The sequence below is a fragment of the Equus przewalskii genome, chromosome 15, assembly GCF_037783145.1.
Source record: "Equus przewalskii isolate Varuska chromosome 15, EquPr2, whole genome shotgun sequence".
Taxonomy (NCBI): domain Eukaryota; kingdom Metazoa; phylum Chordata; class Mammalia; order Perissodactyla; family Equidae; genus Equus; species Equus przewalskii.
In genome coordinates this window covers 130091-153873 of record NC_091845.1, presented here as the reverse complement: position 1 = coordinate 153873, position 23783 = coordinate 130091, and the positions used below count along the sequence as shown (strand labels likewise).

General features: G+C 47.2%; 1 protein-coding gene across 1 annotated transcript in view; it reads left to right on the top strand.

Annotated features, from left to right (window-relative positions):
- ALDH1L1 (aldehyde dehydrogenase 1 family member L1) overlaps positions 1-23783 on the top strand; it is a 78896-nt gene that overhangs the window by 38616 nt on the left and 16497 nt on the right. The window contains exons 10-15 of the mRNA XM_070576414.1: positions 11809-11956; positions 13585-13704; positions 14941-15068; positions 19087-19237; positions 20432-20502; positions 21440-21545. Coding sequence (XP_070432515.1) covers positions 11809-11956; positions 13585-13704; positions 14941-15068; positions 19087-19237; positions 20432-20502; positions 21440-21545 — 724 coding nt within the window. The remainder of the gene's footprint in view (positions 1-11808; positions 11957-13584; positions 13705-14940; positions 15069-19086; positions 19238-20431; positions 20503-21439; positions 21546-23783) is intronic.

Sequence of the window (23783 nt, the reverse complement as noted above, 5' to 3'; positions counted from 1 at the left end):
TTTGTGATTGGTCTATTCAGATTCTCTGTTTCTTCTTGATTCAGTTTTTGGAGGATGACTGAATCTAAGAATTTATCCATTTCTTCTAGATTGTTCAGTTTGTTGACATGTAGTTGTTCATAGTATTCTCTTATAATCCTTTGTATTTCTCTGGTATCCATTGTAATTCTTCTTCTTTCGTTTCTAATTTTATGCATTTGAGCCTTCTCTCTTTTTTTCTTAGTGAGTCTTGCTAAGGGTTTATCAATTTTTTTTATCTTCTCAAAGAACCAGCTCTTAGTTTTTTGATCCTTTCTACTGTTTTTCTTTTTTTTTTTTTTTTGGTTTCTATTTCATTTATTTCTGCTCCTTATTTTTATTATTTCCTTTCTTCTGCTGACTTTGGGCTTTGTTCTTCTTTTTCTCACTTCTGTTAGGTGTAGTTTAACATTGTGTATTTGAGATTTCTCTTGTTTGTTAAGGTGGGCCTGTATCACTATGAATTTCTCCCTTAGGACTGCTTCTGCTGCATCCCATATGTGTTGGTATGGTGTATTTTCATTTTCGTTTGCCTCCAGATATTTTTTTATTTCTCCTTTAATTTCTTCATTGATCCATTGATTGTTCCACAGCATGTTATTTAGTCTCCACGTATTTGTCACTTTCCCAGATTTTTTCTTGTAGTTGATTTCTAGTTTCATAGCATTATGGTTGGAAAAGATGCTTGGTATGATTTCGATCTTCTTAAATTTATTGAGGCTTGTGTTGTTTCCTAGCATATGGTCTATCTTTCAGAATGTTCCATGTGCACTTGAGAAGAATGTAGAGTCTGCTGATTTTGGATGGAGTGTTCTGTGTATATCTATTAAGTCCATCTGATCTAGTTTCTCATTTAATTCCACTATTTCCTTTTTAACCTTCTGTCTGGATGATCTATCAATTGATGTAGGTGGGGTGTTGAGTTCCCCTACTATTATTGTGATGCTGTTAATTTCTCTTTCTAGGTCTATGAATATTTGCTTTATGTGCTTTGGTGCTCCTGTGTTGGGTGCATATATATTTATAAGTGTTATGTCTTCTTGGTGGAGTGTCTCTTTTATCATTATATACTACCCCTCTTTTTGTTTTTTTTGGTAATGTATACTTCCCCTCTTTGTCTCTCATTGTCTTTTTTTATTTTGAAGTGTTCTTTATCTGCTTTAAGTATGGCAACAGCTGCTGTCTTTTGCTTGCCATTAGCTTGGAGTATTATCTTCCATCTCTTCACTATGAGCCTGTATGTCTTTAGAGCTGAGATGTGTTTCCCAGAGGCAGCATATTTTGGGTCTTGTTTTTTAATCCATCTTGCCACTCTGTGTCTTTTGATTGAAGAATTCAATCCAGTTACACTTAGAGTGGTTATTGACATGCGAGGGCTTAATACTGCCATTCTATCATTTGTTTTCCAGTTGTTCTGTATTTCCCTTGTTTCTCATCTATGTATTTCTGACTTCCTCTTCAGTTTGATGTTTCTCTGTTATGGTTTCTCTTTATTCATCATTTGTGTCTCTGTTCTGATTTTTTGTTTAGTGGTTACTGTGAAGTTTGTATAAAAGCTCTCATAAATGAGATAGTATGTTTTCTGATAGCCTCTTATTTCCTTAGTCTAAGCAGTTTCCATCCCTTTCCTTGTCCCCATCTAAGTTATTGTTGTCACAACTTATTTCATTTTGTGTTATGAGTTTGTGATTAAAACGAAGTGATTATAGTTATTTTTGATGCTTTCCTTCCCTTTATATTTAATGTTATACTTAAGTATTTGCTAACCAGTTCTGAGAGAGAGCTGAATTTTTCTGATTTTGTCTGCCTATTTATCTCCTTGCTCAAGACTTGGTAAACTCTTTCTTTTTTTTTTCCAGGTATGAGGGTTTTCTTGATCATTTCTTGTAGAGTGGGTCATGTGGCGATGAACTCCCTCAGCTTTTGTTTATCTGTGAAAGTTTTTATTTCTCTATCATATCTGAAGGATAGTTTACTGGATTCTTGGCTGAATTTTTTGTCTTTCAGAATTTGAATATATCATTCCACTCTCTCCTACCCTGTAAGGTTTCTGCTGAGAAATCTGCTGAGAGCCTGATAGGCATTCCTTTGTAGGTGGTTTTCTTCTTCCTTGCTACCCTTAATATTTTTTGTATGTCATTGACTTTCACCAATTTTACTCCTATATGCCTCGGAGCAGGTCTTTTTACATCGATGTAATTAGGAGTTCTGTTAGCTTCATTTACATGTAATTCCAGCTCCTTCCCCAGGCTTGGGAAGTTCTCAGCTATTATTTCTTTAACAAGCTCTTTGCTCCTTTCTCCCTCCCTTCTACCTGTGGAATACCTATAATCTTCATGTTGCATTTCCTAATTGAGTCAGATATTTCTCCATTCATTTTTAGTGTTACTTCTCTCTCCTCCTCCATCTGTGGCATTTCTATATTTCCGTCCTCTAAATTAGTGATTCTTTCCTCCATAATATCAGCTCTGTTTTTTCAAGGATTCCTGGGGGCGGGGGCAGGAACTGTGTTCTGAGACCCCTGTGACCCCTGGCAGATGTGCCTGTCTGTTAGAAGCTGTGCTGACAGGACCCATCTGTGTTTGCCTTCTGGCCACTGCTTTACACACATGTGCAGTGGCACTCTGGTGGGGATCCCCTGCTCTGGCCAACCAGCCAAGCTGGTGCTCCAGGTGTCGAGGGGGGAGTGATGCTTTCTTTTGCATGTGGAATCCTGCACATCCCTGCTCTGCACTCACTGTCTGCCCACCTGGACTGCTCAGCTTGGTGTGGGCCCCCCTGCAGTTGCTTAGCCACCTTGGTATGAACCATTCCCATGGGCTGGGAGGCAACTCTGAGAGCACAAGTGTTCCCGCAGAGGGCTTCCTTTTACCCCTTCTCCTCTCAGTGTCGTGAGTCAGCTGCTTTGCAAGGTCCTGCACCCTACATTGCTGCCCCTCAGGATGGAGAGAACATCCCCTTGCTTCCTTCCCTACTTCCTTACTGCCTCCCTAGGGGCCCAGGACCCCCACCTTCAGTTGTATGGCTGTGTGGGTCTCTCAGACATCTGTTGTGTTGTGTGAATGTCCTCTGTTGGTTTATGAGTATCCTTTTCATTGTATCTTAGTGATGGGAGACTAAGGGAAGAGCTCACTCTGCCATGATGCTATTTCACTACATGACTGAGATTTTGATAAAGATTTCATTGAATCTGTAGCTAGTCTGATCATTCAGGTAGTCTGATCAGTTTAACAATATTAAGTATTTGGATCCATGATCATGGGATATCTTTCCATTTATTTCTGTCTCCTTTAATTTCTTTCAGCAATATTTTGTAGTTTTCAGTGTACACATCTTTCATGTCCTCAGTTAAATTTGTTCCTAAGCATTTTATTCTTTTTGGTGCTATTGTAAATGAGATTCTTTCCTTAATTTTCTTTTCAGATTGCTTTAGTGTATAGAAATGCAAGTGATTTTTCTATGTTGATTTTGTTTCCTGAACTTTACTGAATTTGTTTACTATTTCTACCAGTATTTTTGTGGACTTTTAAAGATTTTCTACATTTAAGATCGTGTTGTCTGTGAGCAGAGATAATTTTGCTTCTTACTTTCCAATTTAGATGCCTTTTATTTCTTTTTCTTGCTTTATTGCTCTGGCTGGGACTTCCAGTACTATATTGAATAGAGATGGCTAGAATGGCCATCCTTGCCTTTTTCTAATCTTAGAGGAAAAGCTTTCCATCTTTCATTGTTATATTAGCTGTGAGCTTTTTGTATATGACCTTTATAATGTTAAGGTAATTCTCTTGTATTCCTAGTTTGTTTAGTGTTTTTATTATGTGTTGAATCTTGTCAAATGATTTTTCTGCATCTATTGAGATGACCATGTGATTTTTATGCTTTGTTCTATTAATGTTGTATATCACATTTATTGATTTGTGTATGTTGAGCCATCCTTGCATCCCAGGGATGAATTCTACTTGGTCATGGCATGTGATCCTTTTAATGTGCTACTTATTCAATTTGCCAGTATTCTGTTGATAACTTTTGCATCCATATTCGTCAGGGATATTGGCTTGTAGTTTTCTTTTCTTGTGTTGTCCTTATCTGGTTTAAGTATCAGGGTAATGCTGGTCTCATAAAATGAGTTTGAGAGGCCAGCCCTGTGGCGCAGCGATTAATTTTGGTGTGCTCCACTTCAGTGGCCTGGGTTTGCAGGTTTGGATCCTGGGCTTGGACCTACATCATTCATCAGCCATGCTGTGATGTTGACCCACATATAAAGTGGAGGAAGACTGGCACAAATGTTAGCTCAGGGCTATTCTTCCTCAAGCAAAAAAAGAGGAATATTGGCGTAGATGTTAGCTCAGGGCTACTCTTCCTCAGGAAAAAAAAAGTTTGAGAACATTCCCTCCTCTTCAGTTTTTTGGAAGAATTTGAGAAGGATTGGCATTAATTCTTATTTAAATGTTTGATAAAATTCACCAAGGAAACCATCTGGCCCTGGGCTTTCTCTGTTGGGAGGTTTTTGATTACTGATTCAACCTCCTTACTTATTATTGGTCTGTTCAGATTTTCTGTTTCTTCATGATTGAGTCTTGGTGGATTGTAGGTTTCTAGGAATTTATCCATTTCTCCTAGGTTATCCACTTTTCTGGAGTGTATAATTGTTCATAGTAGTCTCTAGCGATCCTTTGTATTTCTGTGGCATCAGTTGTAATGTCTCCTCTTTCCTTTCTGATTTTATTTCTTTGAGTCTTCTCTCGTTTTTTTCTCAGTTAATCTAGCTAGAGATTTGTCAATTTTATCATTTCAAAAAACCCGCTCCTACTTTCATTGATCTTTTCTATTGTTTTTCTGATCTCTATTTCATTTATTTCTGCTCTGATCTTTGTTTTTGCCTTCCTTCTACTAACTTTGGACTTTATTTGTTCTTCTTTTTCTAGTTCCTTGAGGTGTAAAATTAGGTTGCTTATTTGAGATCTTTCTTTCTTCTTAATGTAGGCATTTATCACTATAAACTTCCCTCTTAGACCTGCTTTTGCTGCATCTCATAAGTTTTGGTATGTTGTATTTTCATTTTCACTTGTTTCATGATATTTTTTGATTTTCCTTTTGATTTTTTCTTTGACCCGCTGGTTGTTCAGGAGTGTGTTGTTTAATTTCCACTTATGTGTGAATTTTCCACTTTCCTCCAGTTTTTTATTTCTAGTTTCATACCGTGGTGATCATAAAAGATATTTGGTATAATTTCAATCTTCTTAAATTTGTTAAGACTTGTTTAGTGACATAATATCCCACCTACCCTGGAGAATGTTCCATGTGCTCTTGAGAAAAGCGTGTATTCTGCTGTTTGGAGGATTGTTCTGCATATGTGTGTTAGGTCCATTTGGTCTATAGTGTTTTGCCCTTTCTTTGCTTATTGATCTTCTTTTCAGACGTTCTATGCAGTATTGAAAGTGGGGTTTGAAATCTCACACAATTATTGTGATGTTGTCTAGTTCTCCCTTTAGTTCTGTCAAAGTTTGCTTTACGTATTTAGGAGGTCTCATGTTTTGTGCATGTATATTTATAATTGTTATATCTTCCTGGTGAATTGACTGTTCTATTATTATACAATGTCCTTATTTGTCTCTTCTGGCAGTTTTGACTTAAAATCTATTTTGTCTGACAAAAGTATGGTCATCTCTGTTCTTTTGGTTACCATTTGCATGGAGTCTCTTTTCCATCTTTCATTTTCAGCCTATCTGTGTCCTTAAGTGTAAAGTGGGTTTCTTATAGACGGAATATAGTTGGATCTTGTTTTTACTCCATTCAGCTAGTCTGTATCTTTTGATTGAGGAGTTTAATTCATTTACATTTAAAGTAATTATTGATAAGGCAGGATTGCTATCGTCATTTTATTAATTGGTTTGTCTTATAGATCTCTTGTCCCTCTTTTCCTCTTTTGTTGTCTTCCTTTGTGTTTTATTGATTTGTTGTGGTGATATGCTTTGATTTCTTTTTCGTTGTTTTTGTGAATGTTCTATAGGTATTTTCTTTGTGGTTACCATAGGGTTTACATAAGACAATCTGTTTGAATCTCATAATAACTTAAGTTCAATTGTGTACAAAAACTCTATACTTTTACTTCTCCCTTTCACACATAGCATTATTGATATCACAAGTTACATCTTTTTATATTGTGTCTCTATTAACACATTTTACAGTTAGAGTTATTTTTTATTCTTTTGTCTTTTAACTTCTATACCAGAACTAAAAATGGTCTTTGCACCATCATTACAGTATTACGGCATTTTGCATTTGCCTCTATATTTACCTTTACCAGTAAGCTCTATGTCTTCAACCTTTTGTGTGCTCTTCAGCATCTCATTTTGACTTGAGGGACACCCGTTAGCATTTCTTGTACAGAAGGTCTGTTAGTGATGAACTCTTTCAACTTTTGTTTTTTTAGGAAAGTTTTTATCTCTTCTTCATTTTTGAAGGACAGTTTTTCTGGACTTAGCATTCTTAGTTGCCAGGGTTTTTTCTTTGAGTGCTTTGAAGCATCTCACTCCTTTCTGACCTGCAATGTTTCTACTACAAATCCACGGACTTTTATGAGTTTCCTTGTATGTGATGAGTTGCTTTTGTCTTGCTACTTTCAAAATTCTCTCTTTGTCTGTGACTTTTGACAATGGGATTATAATGTATTGATGTGGACTTCTTTGGGTTCATCTTATTTGGAAATCACTGGGCTTCTTGAATTTGGATGTCTCCTTAATTTTCCAGATTTGCGACATTTCTGGGCACTATTTCTTTAAATAAGCTTTCTGCCCCTTTCTCTATTAGTTCTTCTTCTGGAACTTCTGTAATGTGTGTGTTGGTCCAGTTGATTGTATCCCAGAAATCCCTTAGCCTTTCTTTTCTCCTTTTCGTTCTTTTTTATTTTTGCTGCACAAGACTTAGTGATTTCAAATAATCTGTCTTGGAGTTCACTGGTTCTTTCTTCTGTTTGATTAAGTCGATTGTTAAACCACTCTAGTGAAATTCTCCTCAGTTATTGCACTTTTCAACCCCCAAATTTCTGTTTGATTCTCTTTATATTTTCAACCTCTTTGCTGAAATTCTCATTTTGATCATGTGTTGTCTTCCTGAGCTTGCTGAGCATCTTTGTGATGGTTATTTTGAATTCTTTGTCAGGTAATTAATTTACCTCTGTTTCTTCAGGATCAATATTGGGAGATTTATTCTGTTCTCTTGATTGAGCCATGTCTTCATGTTCCTTGTAACTTTGCGTTGGTATCTGTGCATTTGAAAAAATGACCACCTCTCCCAGTCTTTATAGACTTACTTTGTACAGAGAAAGACTGTCACCAATCAGCACAGCTAGAGATCCTAGAGGCCTCTCAAACCTTTTCTTTGGATGTGTCTTCTCTGGACTTGTGCTTGTACATTCTTAATTAGAGGGATTTGCTGACTGTTTTTCAGGAGCTCATAATCTCTTGCTCCCTCTGGTGTCAGTCTGCTGTACCACAGGTCCTCTGAAGATGCAACATATTGCCCACCTCTTTTTTACTCTCACAAGCCCCTAGGGACCTAGAGTATTCTTGGTCTCCCAGCTCCCTGAGTTGGGATAGACAGAAATCAATCCCTCTGACAACCCCCCAAAAACCTAGAATGTTGGATGCACACTGCACTCTTCTCTTTTCTCCTGAGGGAGAGACCAAGAAGCTATATCAGTGTCTGGCTCCTATACTACAGGTCTCTGGAGCAGCAGCACATTGCTCAGCTACTTTGCTCACAGCAGCTCCCAGGCAGCTAGAGTATACTGGGTCCCATCAGGACTCCAAGACAGGTGATGCAGAAGCCAGTCCCTTGGGCAGCCATACTGAAAAGTCAGAACATTAAAAAATGGCCAAGTCTTCTATTTCCCTCTCCAGGGAGAAACTGGGAACTTGGAGTTTCCTCCTAATCACATGGTTCTGTGCTGGATATGGGGACTATGGCAAGAGGATACCATAAATTTTCCTCCTAGCTTCAGTGCAGCTGGTTTCACACTTTCAGGGGGAATGCAGGAGGCTTTTAACTGGTTTCTGGATTTCTCATAAAGAGGATTGGTCCATGTATTGTTGAATTGGTGTTTCTTTGGGAGGAAAGAGGGTCCGGGGCTTTCTCTTCCACCATGGTGTTGATCTTACTCCACTGCATTGAGAAAGCTGATTTTTCACCTTCTCTTTTGCTTCCATCTTTTCCATCCACCCAAGTGATTCCAAGGCAGAAGGAAACAAGTACCCTAATGGGGACGGAGACCTAGCTCCTAAGCCATACAGACCTCATCCCCCTAAGCTGGATGGACTTGACCTGTGATTCTGGGCTTGAATACTGGAACATGTCCCAGTTCAAAAAGAAGAAGGAGAAGGAGAAGGAAAAGGAAGAGGAGAGGAAGGAGGAGGAGGAGGAGAAGAAGAAGAAGAAATTAATGTGGATTATTCAACTTATAGACAAAGAGCTTGTGTGACTCTGGCATGCTTCTCAAATGGAGTGTTAAAAACAGAAGCAGCAAACCTAGCTAGGGTCGGCCCCATTTCTTCTTTCAACAGGTATCTAGGTGGGCAGCTCAGGGAATATGGGAGGCCCAGTGTGTCAGCCAAGGTCCCCACAGGACAAAGATGGCACAATCAAGATGCACTTTTTTTTTTTTGAGGAAGATTAGCCCTGAGCTAACTACTGCCAGTCCTCCTCTTTTTTGTTGAGGAAGCCTGGCCCTGAGCTAACATAATGCCTATCTTCCTCTACTTTATACATGGGACAGCTACCACAGCATGGCGTGCCAAACGGTGCCATGTCCGCACCTCGGATCCGAACCAGCGAACCCCGGGCCACCGAGAAGCAGAACGTGTGAACTTAACCACTGCGCCACCAGGCCGGCCCCTCAAGCTGCACTTTTGAAGAGAGTTTAATGAAGATTCTATGCACAAGGGATGGGCAGGGAGACCAAGGGATGGTAAGGCACCTTAGGACTCACAAGATCTGGGAGCCTGAGCCTGAAGGGACAAGAGGAAGGGAAATTACTGGAATCTGGAGGCTTGGAGCTGTTGGAGAGGGTGCCTAACAGGAGCTGTGGCCATGGCATGGGAATACAGCCTTGCCAGCCCATGGCTCAGCAGTGAAAGAGCAAGAGGATAAATACCCCAAACTCTCTCTCCTTATCTTCCAATCTCCTACTAATATCTGTTATTGGCCAAGTAAAACCAGAATTACAAAGGCAAGAGAGATTTATTGCTGTAGTGCACAAAATCCAACCTCCTAGAACACATAACGGGATAGAGAAGGATGAAGAAGTGATATAGGAAGGTAAAGAGAGAACATACATCTTACTAAGAGAGCTAGACTGCAGCCAGGCCTATGAAAAAATATCCCTTGGCTTTCTTACACTCAAGGTGGACAATTAAGAATTGAAGATCCACCCTTGAATGAATATTGCTACCAGAAACATATAGAGTAACAGGTGGATCCCAACTTCTGCACAAGGCTTGCTTGTTTGCTCTTGGCTCTGTCCGTGGGGCTGAACTATTCAACAGCAATGTATGTGAGTGCTATAGAGCCCACCAGTCCCTTCTGGGAATGCAGTATAGCTGGGAGGGATGAGAACACACAGGGTAGAAAAATCAGAATGAAAAGGCCCTGTGGGAAGCTAGAGTTTGGCCCCATGAAACCAGATGAAATGTAGAAGGCCAATGTAAGATTCTGTTTGGAGCTCAGGAAAACCAAATCCATGCTAGAAGTGGAGGGTGGGAGGGTGTTTCTCAGAGTTTGTGTGAATGGGGAGTACAATTTGTGGTCGTGAATTCACTTTTGTCATCAACAAATATTTAGCGAGCACTTACTAGTAGCAAGGCACTGAAATTTGGGATACAGCAGGTGACAAAACAGACACAATTCCTGGACTATTAGTGCTTTGGGGAAGATGTAAATAGACAATTAAAAATTACACTTTTAATTGCTGTTATTATATGGATCATCTCATTTACTCATCACAAAGTAGTATAGGACTATTCTTTTTAAGCAAACTTTTAATTTTATAACACTTTTAGATTTCCAGAAAACTTGTGAATATAGTACAGAGTATTCCCATATACTCCACACCCATCACCCTATTATTAACATCCTACATTAGTATGGTATATTTGTCACAGTGAACCAATATCAATACATTTTTGTTAATGAAAATTTGTCCTACTTTATTCAGATTTCCTAACTTTTGCCTAATGTCCTTTTTCTGTCCCAGTGCCCCATTGGGATACTACATTAAATTTAGTTTTTATGTCTCCTCCAGACTGTGACAGTTTCTCAGACTTGATGTGATGTGATGAAAATGGCACTTTACCTCTGTGGTCATATTTTTTCTGACCCTTTCTATCTCTCTTCTTCTCTGGAACTTCTATAATGAGTATATTGATATGTTTGATGGTATCCCACAGGTCCCTGAGGCTCTGTTTATCTTTATTCATTCTTTTTTCTTTCTGCTCCTCATGCTGGGTAATTTCAAGTTCACCGACCCTTTCTTCTGCCTGCTCAAATCTGCTGTTGAACTCCTCTAGTGAGTTTTTCATTTCAGTGACATTACTTGTCAGCTTGAGAATTTGTTTGGTTTCTTATTATAGTTCTATCTCTTTATTGATAGTCTCATTTTTTCATACATTATTTTCCTGATTTCCCTTAGTTCTTTGTCCGTGATTTCCTTTAAGTCATTGTACATATTTAAGAACGTTGATTTAACATATTTGAGTAATAATGCCAATATCTGGTCTTCCTCAGGGATAATTTCTTTCAAATTATTTTTTCCCTATAAATGGGCTATACTTTCCTTTGTATGCTTGCAATTTTTTGTTGAAAAGTGGACATTTTGAGTGTTGTGTGTCGTAATGCTGAGAATCTAATTCTCTCACTCTTCAGAGGTTGCTAAAACTTGCTTGTTGAGGGCTGGAACCATCCATTTGTGACTTTTCCAAAAATTGTTTTTCAGTCTGTATTCCTTGTTGTGCATACTCATTAAAGTTTCTCTTCTATTATCTTTGTGGTCAGCCCGTGGCCTGACAAGGCTTTGTAAAAATGTCTGGCTCCCAAATTGGGGGGGGGGGGGGACTACTGCCTCTTTAAGTCCCCTGGAAGCTCTCTCAGCTTGTAGGAGTTGAAACAATGGGTGCCCAACTTTGCTGGCCCCTCAGTGATCAAAAGTAGCATCAGCACTCAGAACACACAATCCAAATATATAGAGGACAAGGTCTTTGTTGCCCAACCTGGTTCCAGCAAGCTGCACCAGTAATGAAACCTGCTGCCCCACTGCTTCCTGTCACAGAGATAGGGGGTAACACCTCATGAAAGGCTATAATTTACTGATGTTTACTAGCCTCTTCATCATGTTCTGTCCTGGATGCTGCAAGTGTTCAACCAGACTCTAGAATTTCAAATATTTGATTCATACAGTTCCTGCTAGTTCAGTAGTTCAGTAGTTGTTTAGGTAGAAGGATGGATTCTTGAAGCTTCCTACTCTGCCATTTTCTGTCTCAGAATGAGGCTCACAGGAGTTCATCACTTGCCTACAGCCACAAATTAGTAAGTGGCAGAGCCAGGACTTCAAACCCGGGCCTTCTGAGTCCATGGACTGGGCTCTTAACCCCAATTCTAGACTAAAACCCACGTTTTGGGTGCTGAGATGGAGGTATCTTCTGAATAAATGTGTTTGGCACTACCATCATTGGCACTAGAATGATGAGGGTCTGCCAGATCTCTTCCCATGCTCCCACTTTTCCATCTCCTTTCCTCCAGATTGGTGGAAGAAGTGAAGGAGCTGTGCGATGGCCTGGAATTAGAAAATGAAGATGTTTACATGGCGACCACCTTCAGGGACTTCATCCAGCTACTAGTGAGAAAGCTGCGAGGAGATGACAAAGAGAGCGAGTGCGTCATTGACTATGTGAGTCCTGGGCCCTTCCATGCGGACATGGCCCTGCTGGCCCCTCCAGCATCCATGTCTGGTAGTCCACAATGACACATGGGGGAAACCTGGATGTCGAGGAAGCCAGGACCCTCAAGAGCCCACCCTTCGGTGTCCCACACTCTGCCTGGTTACCCTGGATAGCCTGAGGATGCCACGGCAGTAAAGCAAACTCAACAGAGAGAATTGCTGTCTAAGTCTAAGTGTATGGGACAAATTCTGAATTCCAAGACATGAGAGCAGGATATTAAGAAGGGACTTTTATAGAGTACTTCTCTCTGTCTTTTTCCTAGATGGGTTTTTCCGGCAGTGGCTGCATCTCTACTGTGCCTCCAGCACCTGCCAGACCATCCTGCTGGGACTTTAGTTCCCTGGGTGGCCTCATGCCCTAGTTCTGGTACCACCACCTCTGCCATTTGTCCCTGTAGTCTAGCAATGTCAGTGGCTTCCTGCTGTTACCAACCTCTGGGTTGACTCATGGCTTCTCAGCTCTTCTATCACCTGTTCCACTAATTCTCTGCATTAAATTCTTTTTGTTGAAACACACATGAAAAGAACCAAGGAAGAAAGAAAGACATTAGAAATGTTTTCCTATTAAAGAAAACACATGATCCTATGTATTATACTTGTATATACAGAAGTATGATAAAATAATTGCAAATCTTTTTTTTTTTTTTGAGGAAGATTAGCCCTGAGCTAATATCCACCACCAATCCTCCTCTTTTTTGCTGAGGAAGACTGGCCCTGAGCTAGCATCCATGCCCATCTTCCTCTACTTTATATGTGAGACGCCTGCCACAGCATGGCTTGACAAGCGGAGCGTAAGTCCGCACCCGGGATCCAAACCAGCGAACCCTGGGCCGCTGAAGCGGAATATGCAAACTTAACTGCTGCGCCACCACATTGGCTCCACAAATCTATTTGTTTAAAGACATTCTTCAAAAATTATCCCTGAGGTATTTTGGCAGGCTACCAACTCCTATAGGAATTAGCTTTGGGGTGCTTTTTTGGCTGATAGTTTGGAACAAAAGCTGATGAAGAAAGTATATGTGGCCAGGATGGACACCAGGCTGGCCTTGGGATTATGGACAAATGACTGATGAACAGATTTCAGGAGGTGGATGGCATCCCAGAGGCTCCTGCTTTCAGTGTGGATTTCAGATCCATAGGGAAGTGAGTGGTGGGCTGGTGTCATGTCTGGTGGCTTACAAGGGCCTGTCCACTGACTGGCACTTCCTGTGTATGGAGGCCAAGCAGCCAGCCTGAGGTCACACAGAGGGTAAGTGGCAGAACTGGGCTTCCAAGCCAGGCAGTCTGGCCTCAGAGTCTGTGCTTTTCACCTCTTCTTTTCACTCAGCTCCTAGAACTGCCCACATAACAGCTCCTTGGGCCAAAGAGGACAGCAGGACCAGATTTGTCAAAAGAGCTCTGAGAACGCCAAGGGCCTCAAGCCCTGGCCCCCTTGGTTGTGTGTGTGTATGCACTTGAGTGGTTGTCTGTCCATCTGTGAGCCTTTCCTGAGTCTGTCTGTGGCTGTGGGCCTTCACTGATGCTCATTTGTGAAGAATCCACACTGTGGCTGTAGCCTGTGAAACCTTCCTTCCCAGGTAGAAAAGGAAGCGAACAGGCTGACAATCAAGATGCCCCACCAGCTCTTCATTGGGGGCGCGTTTGTGGATGCCGAGGGGGACAAGACTTATGAGACCATCAACCCGACAGATGGAAGTGTGAGTGCAGGCCCAGTGCCCCCTCCCCCCTCCCCTTCTTCCGCCACGGCCTCCTCTCCCATCTGCTCCCTAACCTCCCCCAACATGGCCTTTGGGGGTCCTGGCCCAGGAGGCCTCTGCTTGGACACGAAAGGGGTGCAGTCAGTCTCCAGTCCTTCCTACAGGAATGGCATAGAGGGGAGATATGGTGGGGCAGGGTCGTGGGGAGGCAAGGGGACTCTAAAGGGTCTTGAGTCTGCTTCAGAGACAGAGAGCAGAGTTAAACCCCTCAAGGAAGAAATGAAGGCCGTTCCCTGCCCCTCCACACCCTGACAATGATCCTAGCATGGGCCCTGCCTCCTCAAATATTCTAACACCCCACCATCGGAAAATTCTTCCTTGAGTCCCGTGCTTGTTAAACTCCCGTGATCCTCTTACATCATGACCCAGTACATGCACACTGTACTCTCACGCACGTGCACATCTGAAACAGCACTTACTCTTACAGGTGTGTCCTGATTGTTTTCTCTTCTGTCCTAGCCTATGGCATCACTCAGGTCCCTGCAGAAAGCAGATAGCACACTCAAAGTGGGTCATTTGAGGGGAGTGTAAAGAAAAGGATGGGTATGGTGCGGGGACATGGATGGGGGTGCAGTCTCCTCAGGCAGGAACATCGGGAGCTGGAGTTTCAGGAACCCCTAGGAAGGAGGCCACGTGGACAGGGCTGCTCGGTGGTGAGGGCCGCTCGGCTGGCGCTGTCCATGGTGATCAGCAAGCAGGTGCTGGCCCCTCCTCCCACCCCACCTCCCAGCAGCTTCCCTTTGGCCAAGCCCAGACGTATGCTGTAGTGCAGGTGGACACCCTCAGGGCACAGAATGGAGACTGGGGATAGGCATGGTCCACTCATCTCCCATGTCTACCCTATTTCACTTAAGAAAAACCTTCCACTCGGGACTCACTGAATTAATGGGTCTCTGCTCTTGGTTTGAAAACGCTGGGCTGACCCTCAGCCTTGTAGCTGCAGCCTGAGTCTGTCACCCTGTTTGAGCCCAGTGGGAAAGTGAAGAAAAGGCCCCTGGTATGTAGAAACACAAACAGAACTTTCCGAAGGCCCCTGCCCTGCCCTTGTGGCACCAGCAGTTCCAGTGCCTTCCCATTGGCCGTCTGAGCCCACCCAGGTGGCCAGGGGAGCAGGTGGTGTGGGGTGTCTGTGCTTGATCAGCCCAGGCATGGCTTCATGGGTCTGCTTCACCACAGGCCATCTGCCAGGTGTCCCTTGCCCAGGTCAGCGATGTTGACAAGGCAGTGGCTGCTGCAAAGGATGCTTTTGAGAACGGATTGTGGGGGAAGATTAGCGCTCGCGACCGGGGCCGGCTCCTGTACAGGTGAGAGCCCCCCCCCCACCTTCGGCCCGGGGTGAGGCTGGATACTCGGGTGAAGGCCCCTTCTCCTGGGGTCCTGTCAGGAGGAGGTGGGATCCCGCACAGGTCATGTACCTGGGGCCTGAGGCTCAGAAGAAGCATCTTCAAAGAAGTGACTTGAGAGGCCGGAGGGATTTCACCAGAAACAAGTGGCCCTAGGGAAAGGTGTCCCTGGTGGAGGGGACAGTGTAAGCAGAGACAAGGAAGTACAAATGACAGTGTGCTTCGGACGGGAGCCCAAGACTAGCAAAGCTACCAGCTGGCCCTGGGCAGACCCAGACAGGCCAGGCCGGAGGAGGGATTGAGACTGCTGTGCACAGAAGCCAGCAAGGGCAGGGATGGGAGCCGGCCTGTCTCTCCTTGTCCTTGCTCAGCCTGGCTCTGGCTACCAGAATCTCCTGGTCTTACATTTTTTTCTTTGTTTTTCCTTCCTTTTAAACCAGGACATAAGGGGCCCTCTCCCCTTAGCTCCAATCAGAAGTCTTAGGGAAGGACTTGGGGCCACTCCAGTTTGTGACCACAGGGTGGAAGTGAGGCTCAGAAGAGAGATGCTGCTCCCCTGGAAGTGGGGGGTCCCCCTGGGGGAGGAGCAGTTGCCCGCAAGAAAGTGTGGTGATATTTTCAGGAGAAGGGAGGGTGCTGGGCAGGCGAGCTGAGCAGAGCTGGAAAGCCTGGTGAGCGGGTTTCAGGAGCTCCGGGTCCTGGGGAAGCTTGCAGGCACGGAGCCTGGTGGTCCTGTGGCCCGAGCATGCTTGCCACCCGATGGGAGGCAGCCTCCACCGTGGCCTCGCAGTCAGAATGCTGTTTATTGCTATTCTATTGGCCAGAAATACCAGGGCAGCCCTTGCTGCAAAGAACCAGCAAGAGGGGGCTGCATGGTTTACAAAACTGAATATAGATGGTGGGGATTGGGGCAGGCAAGGGCGTGCCAGCTTGCCCTATCTCACGTTAGTTTGAAGACCCTTGGAGAACCTGTCAATTTTAGGAAGCTGTTGGCTAGTGACCCAGAGCCCCTGGAGATCAGGCAGAGCTGTGAACCGTGTACACCCAGGCTGGTCGTGGTGATGCTCTGGCCCTGGAGCATAGACCTCTGGGGTAGACTGCAGGATCCACAGCAGTGTCCTTCCCTCGAGACGCTCTGCTGCCATTTGGTGGCACATGTCATAAGAACCCCAGTAACCACAGTGACAGTGAGGGGGTGGCACCCTGCACGGCTTAAGTGGAGACCCGGCCGGGTGGACAGACATCTCAAGGCTTGAGAGCTCCTAGTGACCCAGTCCCTGCCCCGTGCAGCCTCCCAGTCCCTGTGGAGGAGGCGCACCCATCACTGGCCCGGGAGGGAGCGGGACAGGATTTCCTACAGAAATGGCTGCAGAGCATCCCTGGTTCAAGGAAGAAATAGGACCAGCATGAGTATTAGGGAATATGGAATGCATTACAGGAATGAGACGTCATGCAATTGTGGGAGAAGCTGGGAAGAAGGATCCAGAAGAGAGAGTTAGAGACAGTCACTAGGCAGCCCCCAGAACTCCTGGGAGACAAGATAGAGCTCCTCAGGAGCCAAGCTGCTGGGGGAGTCTGTGGAAAGCTGTTGCCCTGTGTTCGGACACTTTCCATAGGTCCATGGCCCAGAGGCTGGGGGTGGCCTGGGCTGCTGTTGGTCAGGGGCATGCTGGAGCTCCGGCTGAGCCCACCAGGCACCTCTGGGCCTGCCCTTCTCTGTGTCCACCCTGCAGACCTGCTGGGGCGTGACTTCACTACTCCTCCCACACCTGGTGCCATGTGGGGACAGCTGGGCCGAGTTGACAGTAGAACGAGCCCACACAGCCCCCGCGCCGAGCCTCCCGAATAGTGAGCCTGGGTGATAGTTGCTTTAGGAAGAGTGTCTTTGGAATTGGGTCTGTGACTCTGCCACATCACACACACGTGTGATTGTCACACACACGTGGCGTTGTCTAGAAGTGTCGGGGGTTTGAGGGATTTGGGGCTGCTCAAGGGAAAACATAACCATGAGAGGCGGTGACACGCAGCAGGCTTTGCCGGGGCTGCTTGGGCAGGTTGCTGTGGGGAAGCCTCGCAGCAGGAGACCCTCCAGAGGCTGTGGTGAGGGTCGATACTCAGAATGGGAGGGATACAGGGGAACTCCTGGGGGAGCAGGGAGAGCGGAGAGGGCTCCCGTGTCCATGCAGTGTCGCTCGGCGGCATGGCTGGAGTCTCTGGGCCAGGGCGCTCCAGCGGGCAATGGCCATACCTGCATGGCCCATCTCACCTGTGGGAACAGCTGCCGCATGAAGTTCCTGAGGGGATGCAAAGCAGGCAGGCTGTAAATGGCTAAAAATCTGCTTGTTGGGGCTATATTTAAAATCATTGGATGTGTAAAAATTGGCACCAGTAGGCTTTCGAGCTAATGGGTTTCAGCCTGCAGTAAAGACACAGCAACCTAGGGGCCAATATACAGAGGCCATCTTTGGCTTATTTATGACACATATTTATACCTTTGGCTCCTCTGTCCTTGTAGCTGATGAAACCCTAGTCCTTGAAATGCTGGAACATGACATTTTCACTATTTGGTCTATAACTTTTCTCAAAAAGTGATTTACACCTTTGCTCTTCTTACTCAGAGAGTGACCCAGGCACGTCTCTGTTTCTGAGGTGACAGAATGACTCTGTGGCTGATTTCCTTATTCAGTCCGCAGTTTCCCTCACCTGCCTTGTGCTGCATGCTGACCACATGCCCGGGGGTGTGGGAGATCCAGTGGGAGCAGGAGACCAGACATGGTCCCTGCCCATGTGGGAGGGGCAGATGGTACTGACAGGCTCATCTAAGTGAATGTCAGGATGTCAGGCGAGGTTTTAAGAAAGGTGCAGATATGATTGGTCTGGGATGGGCAGAGGTTAGGGTTGGTTTCCCAGGGAGAGTGGTGTGAGTTGGGGGCTGAAAGAGGTGCTGGAGGTCGAGAGGGACAGTGCAGCCACACCGCACCTAATGCGGCTCCCAAAGGTCCCAGGCAGGAGCACCTGGATGAGGCCAACATAAGGAGGGGGCAGGAGGAAGGTAGTGGGTGCTGCGACCCCAGGAGGAAATGGGCAGAGCTCCAGACTTGGTCGACCAGGCACACGGTTGGGGCTTCATCTTGAGTGTGGTGGGCAGCCGTTGGGGGTCCTGGAGCTGTAGGCAGGAGGACAGGAGCAGACCTGGGGGTGTGAGGGCCATGGTGGTGCCCATGTGCAGGAAGGAGCAGGATGGAAATGGGCCAGCAGGCTTTGGTCCCAGACTTGTCTCTGGGCGGGAGCTTCCCTGGGTGTAGGATTGAGGGCTGCTCTAGACCCAGGGTCTCCATCTTGCCCTGTCCACCCTGCCCTGGTGCATGAGACCCTCACATCAGAAAGGGGGTACTGTTCTGAAACCCAGGCTGCCCACAGCAGCACACCCAGCAGCCACAGAGGGCGCTGGGCTGGGGAGTCCTGAGGTTCAAGGAGGGCCGTGTAGATGCTCCTTGCCTTGCATCTCCCCGATCATCCCTCCTTCTCTGTCCCGGAGACGCCAACCTCGGAGCACACTCCTCTGGACCCGGTGGTGGTTGAAGCCACGTGCTTCCCCTGTTTGCGGCTGTGCAGAGACAGAGAAGGTGGCCTCTTGGGGTGGTGACCTCCTTGTTACAGAGGCAGGTGGGCTCCTCTGCAGGGTCATGTGTGAGAGTGATTATAAAGTAGTCAATCCATTGATATTTTCAAGAAGGAAGAAAGAGAAAAAGAGGACAAGAGAGAGGGACAGAAGGGCATCATCCTTACACCCATCCAGCAAAGTAAATATTACTGTTGCATCTCACAGATGAGAAAACTGAGGTCAGCACATCTGAGTGTGGCAGAGCCAGGAATGCAGGGCAGGGCCCCTCAACTCCTTGACAAAGGGCCTTGAAAGAGCAGGCAAGGCTGTGCCAGGCCTGAGCCCACCGCCCTCCTTCCCCCACATCTTGGGCAGGTTGGCAGACCTCATGGAGCAGCATCAGGAGGAGCTGGCCACCATCGAGGCTCTGGACGCAGGCGCCGTCTACACGCTGGCCCTGAAGACCCACGTGGGCATGTCCATCCAGACCTTCCGCTACTTTGCTGGCTGGTGCGACAAGATCCAGGTGGGGGCTGGCTCCTGCTCTCCACGAGAGAGCTCACACAGGCGGGCTGGCCTGGTGATGAACTCCAAAAGCAGCACATTGGTCTGCATGCTGCATAACAAATTACCACAATTTAGTGGCTTAAAACAACACTGTTCATCAGCTTTCGGTTCTGCAGGTGGGAAGTCTGGGTGGGCTCAGGTGGGTTCTATGCCAAGGTCTCACAGTGTCGATGTCAAGGTGCGGGCTGGGCCTTACCCAGAAGCTCTGTGGGAGACCCCACTTCCAGGTCCATTCAGGTGCCGGCAGAGTTCAGTTCTTATGGGTGCAGGACTGTGGTCCTGAACCCTTGCTGGCTGCCAGCTGGGCTACTCTCAGCTCCTGCAGGCCTCTCTCTGGTCCTCCCCAGCGCTCCTTCCCCACTAATAGCTTGTTGTTCTCAGGCTTAGAATCCCTCTGACTCTCTTCTGCCACTAACTGGAGAAAACTCTCTGCTTTTCTGGGGGCCTCCTGTGGTTACGTAAGGCTCACTTGCATCCTCTCCCTGCCCCGAGGTCTGAGGCCAGCTGTGCTGTACCGCATTATTGCAGGCAGGATGGCTCACCACATTCCAGGTCCCAGGGATCAGGGTGTGGCCTCAGGGTCATTTTTGGAGGTTTGCCCACCCCGGGGAGACCCATGGCTTTGAGGCTAATGGCGTCTGTGCCCCCCAGATTTGACCTCCACAGCTCGTCTCTTCTTACGGGGCTGAAGAGTGCTGGTGTGGCAGCGATGAGGGGGGTGGGCCACCCGGTGCCCACTCCCTGTTTGCTGCTGCATCACTGCTGGCTGGAGCTGGCCTCCACCCAGGGCCTCCAGGGCCAGCACAGCCTCTAGAGGCAACTTGGTCCCCTGTGCACCACCTTCACCGTTTCTCCACCCCTGTGTCAAAACCAGAGGCCTTACCAGTACCAGGACCAGCTTCCTGTCTGAGGACTGTGCCAGGCTCAGTGCAGCCCTGCTGGCTGCCCACTCCACCTCTATCTGAACTCCTCAGATGGTCCCATTATACGTCAGCTGGGAGATTTGGGTCTCCTACCCATCTGGGTAGTGGGGGCGTCAGGATGCAGACAAGACCCTATTCCTCCCTGGGCCCCAGGAGAGGGCTGGCAGTGCAGAGGGGAAGGGGAAGAAACTGGACAGCCCTCCCACTGACACCCCCTGTGCTTCTTCCAGGGCTCCACCATCCCCATCAACCATGCCAGACCCAACCGCAACCTGAGCTTGACCAGGAAGGAGCCCATCGGGTGAGTCCTTGTGCTGGGCAAAGATCGGCCGCCTGCCAGGTGCTTTCCAGGCAGTGCACTGGGTGGGGCGCTAAAAACATCCTCTTTTTACATATTTATCAAACAGCTGTTTATTCATCAACTGCTATGTGCCAGACATTCCAGGTGCTGGAGATATGGCAGTGATCCCAACTGCTGGAAACTCCTGTCCTCAGGGGTCTTAGATTCTAGCAGATGAAACGGCTTCTGCTTCCAGACTCCCTGCTCTGTGCCGGGCACTGTCTGAATGACTTTAGAAGTATGGTTTTATTTAATCCCCACAATAACCCTATATCAGTCAGGGTCATGGTGGGAAACGGAGGGTTTACCTGAAAGATTTTGTCTGAAAAGAGTATAAGATTACCATGCATAAAAATGAGGGCCTCCTACCCAGCACCAAGGAACAGAAAACACCAACAGAGAAGGAGCAAAGGACAGAAACGGTGCTCAACAGAAGGAGGAAGACAAATCACCACAGACAAGACTCACCAGGCAGTCAGGCGGCCCCGAGGCCGCAGGAGAAGGAAGCGCCCCGGCCGCCGGTTGGGGTCCCCCTCCACCAAAGGCAGCTCGGCTGCCAGGTTCTCACCTTGCCTGCCTGCTGTCACCCCCACCCTCATCGCCTGGTGCCACGCCCTACCAAACTGTCTCCCTGAACAGGTCTCACGGGTCCCATCAGAACCTGTCCAGTGTCTGGGCCATCGTGCCTTGCTAGGAAGAGGGGCTACTGCCAGACTGGACATCCTGACCCATCAGGGACTAGAGAGTCAGGCATGAACTGTTCTTCAGTGGGACTTTTGGTGCCGTATCAGGAAGCCTGGCTCTGGAGTGGACGTCAGCCCTGGGAGAGAAGGGACAGTTGGCAGGTCCACTCTGGCTCCATGGCTGAGTGGAGAGACAGACTTCTTTTGTATGGCAGGGTCTGTGGCATTGTCATCCCCTGGAACTACCCCCTGATGATGCTCTCCTGGAAGACGGCTGCCTGCCTGGCTGCTGGGAACACAGTGGTGATCAAGCCTGCCCAGGTGGGTGTGGCTGCGCTCCGCGCAGGCGCAGTGGACTATAGAGGGTATTGGGAAGTGTTCTGTAAAGGAGGAAAAAGACGGCCCGGTGGCCCCTTTGCTGACGCCAGTTCTGGTGTCTCCTCCAGATGGGAAGGGTACCGCTGATGGGCTGGCCTGCCGTGGGGCTGGCTCACAGTGGGCAGAGGCGGCCTACAGGAGGACCGGTGCTGGCCATAGGCAGACTTCGTGTTCTTTCGGCTGTAGGGCAGCTGTCAGCTTAGCTGTGCTTGTGTTTGCAGCCGCTTGGTGAGCAGAGTCACAGATTTCGCCACAGATGCCAGCACTCTGGATTCGGGGGAGCAGAAACCCTGCTTCGTGTCCCTGTCCAGGCCCCGTGCTCTGAGACAGCATGGTGTGCTCTATTAGTAAAGCTGGTGCTGGTCTCCTGTCTGGCTTCAGAAACCAGAGTCCTGGAGGGAAGCAGGGGGAGGGCTGGGATTTGTGTCAGGGACTCCAGCCCCTCACAGAGAAGCCACGTGACATGGCCCTTGATCAGGGGCTTAGAGGCAGGACGTCAAGGGTCACTCAGGCAAGCCAGGAGGACCTGACCAGGGTCCCCCAGGGGTGAGGACCCCCCATGAGCCTCAGAGTCATCATCTGTGCTTCGGCAGTATGAGGCCCGCCCTGCCTGTCTCCAGGGCACTGGGCACAGAGGGTGAGACGCTCTGACAGTGCGCCCAGCTCTCTGGCTCTCCCAGCTTCTTTGGGGCAATTTGGGCCCAAGGGTATTAACATAATAAAAAACCCAACAATAATGGTAGCTGACATTTATTTTTTTCCAGTTTCATTGAGATAGAATTCACATCCATCACTGTATTAAGTGTAAGGTGTACGGCATGGTGGTTTGACTTACATATACTGTGAGTTGATTATCACAGTAAGTGTACTTAACACCCGTCATCTCATAGAGACACGAGAGAAAAGAAAAAGAAAACAAAATTTCTTTTCCTTGTGATGAGAACTCTTAGGATTCTCTTAACGACTTTCAAATATACCACACAGCAGTGTTAACTATAGTCATCAATCATGTACATTACGTCCTTAGCACTTATTTATAACTGGAAGTTTGTACCTTTTGGCCAGCTTCATCTAGTTCCCTCTCCTCCCACCCCTGCCTCTGGTGACCACAAGTCTGATATCTTTTTCTCTGTGATCTTGTTTTGAAGATTGCACAGATAAGTGAGATCATACAGTATTTGTCTGTCTCTGTCTGACTTATTGCACTTGGCATAATGCCCTCAGGTCCATTCATGTTGTCAAAAATGGCAGGATATCCTTGTTTTTTTATGGCTGAATAATATTCCACTGTCTGTGTATATACCACAACTTCTTTATCCATTTATCCATCGATGGGCACTTAGGTTGCTTCTGTGTCTTGGCTGCTGTGAATAATGCTGCTGTGATCGTGGGGGTGCTGGTGGCTTTTTGAGTTAGTGCTTTCATTTCCTTTGAATACATTCCCAGAAGTGGGATTGCTGGATGACATTTATGTATTTACCCTGAGTCAGGCCTTCCTCTAGCATTTTAACATATAGAACAAATGATGTGATGATTTCCATACATTTGCTCATTTAAGCCTCACAACAACTCTCTGAGATGATGCTTAACCCCCACCTTTAGTGTGGGGTGCTGTCCCTGGAAGGTCCCCACTCACCCATCGCCCTTAAGAACACCCAGCCCCCCACAGGCCTTAACAGCCCCAGGGCCAGCACCCCACAGATTTGGCTGCTTAGCCTGCAGCCTGGAGGTGGGCGACCTAATCTTGATGGGGAAAGTTACCCTGGCCAGAAATTCACCCCCTCTTCCTCCAGCAGGTGAACGACTGCTGGGGGTTCCAGGGCGGGGGCGGCCTACAGCAGTGGGTCAGAGCCACACCTGGACGATGGAGCGCCAGGCTGGCCTGGGCACTGAGGTGCTCTCCGAGCCCGCGGCGGGGCAGCCGCTCCCAGAAGAGGAGGCCGGCTTTTCGGGGGGGGGAGGGCCCCCTGCAGCCCTCTGAGCACGCGGCCCTGCAAGGCAGCCCTCGCCTGTGCTGCCTGAAGGAGCAAAGGCTGTGCAGGAAAGGCCGGGCCTGGCAGGGCTGGAGCTCAGCCAGGAGGCGGCACTGGACAGGCAGTGTGGACCTCGGGTCCGTAGTTCCCAGCTCTCTGCTGGAGCTGTGGGGGAAGCGGGCTGGGTGGGCAGCACCCGCGGCAGTGG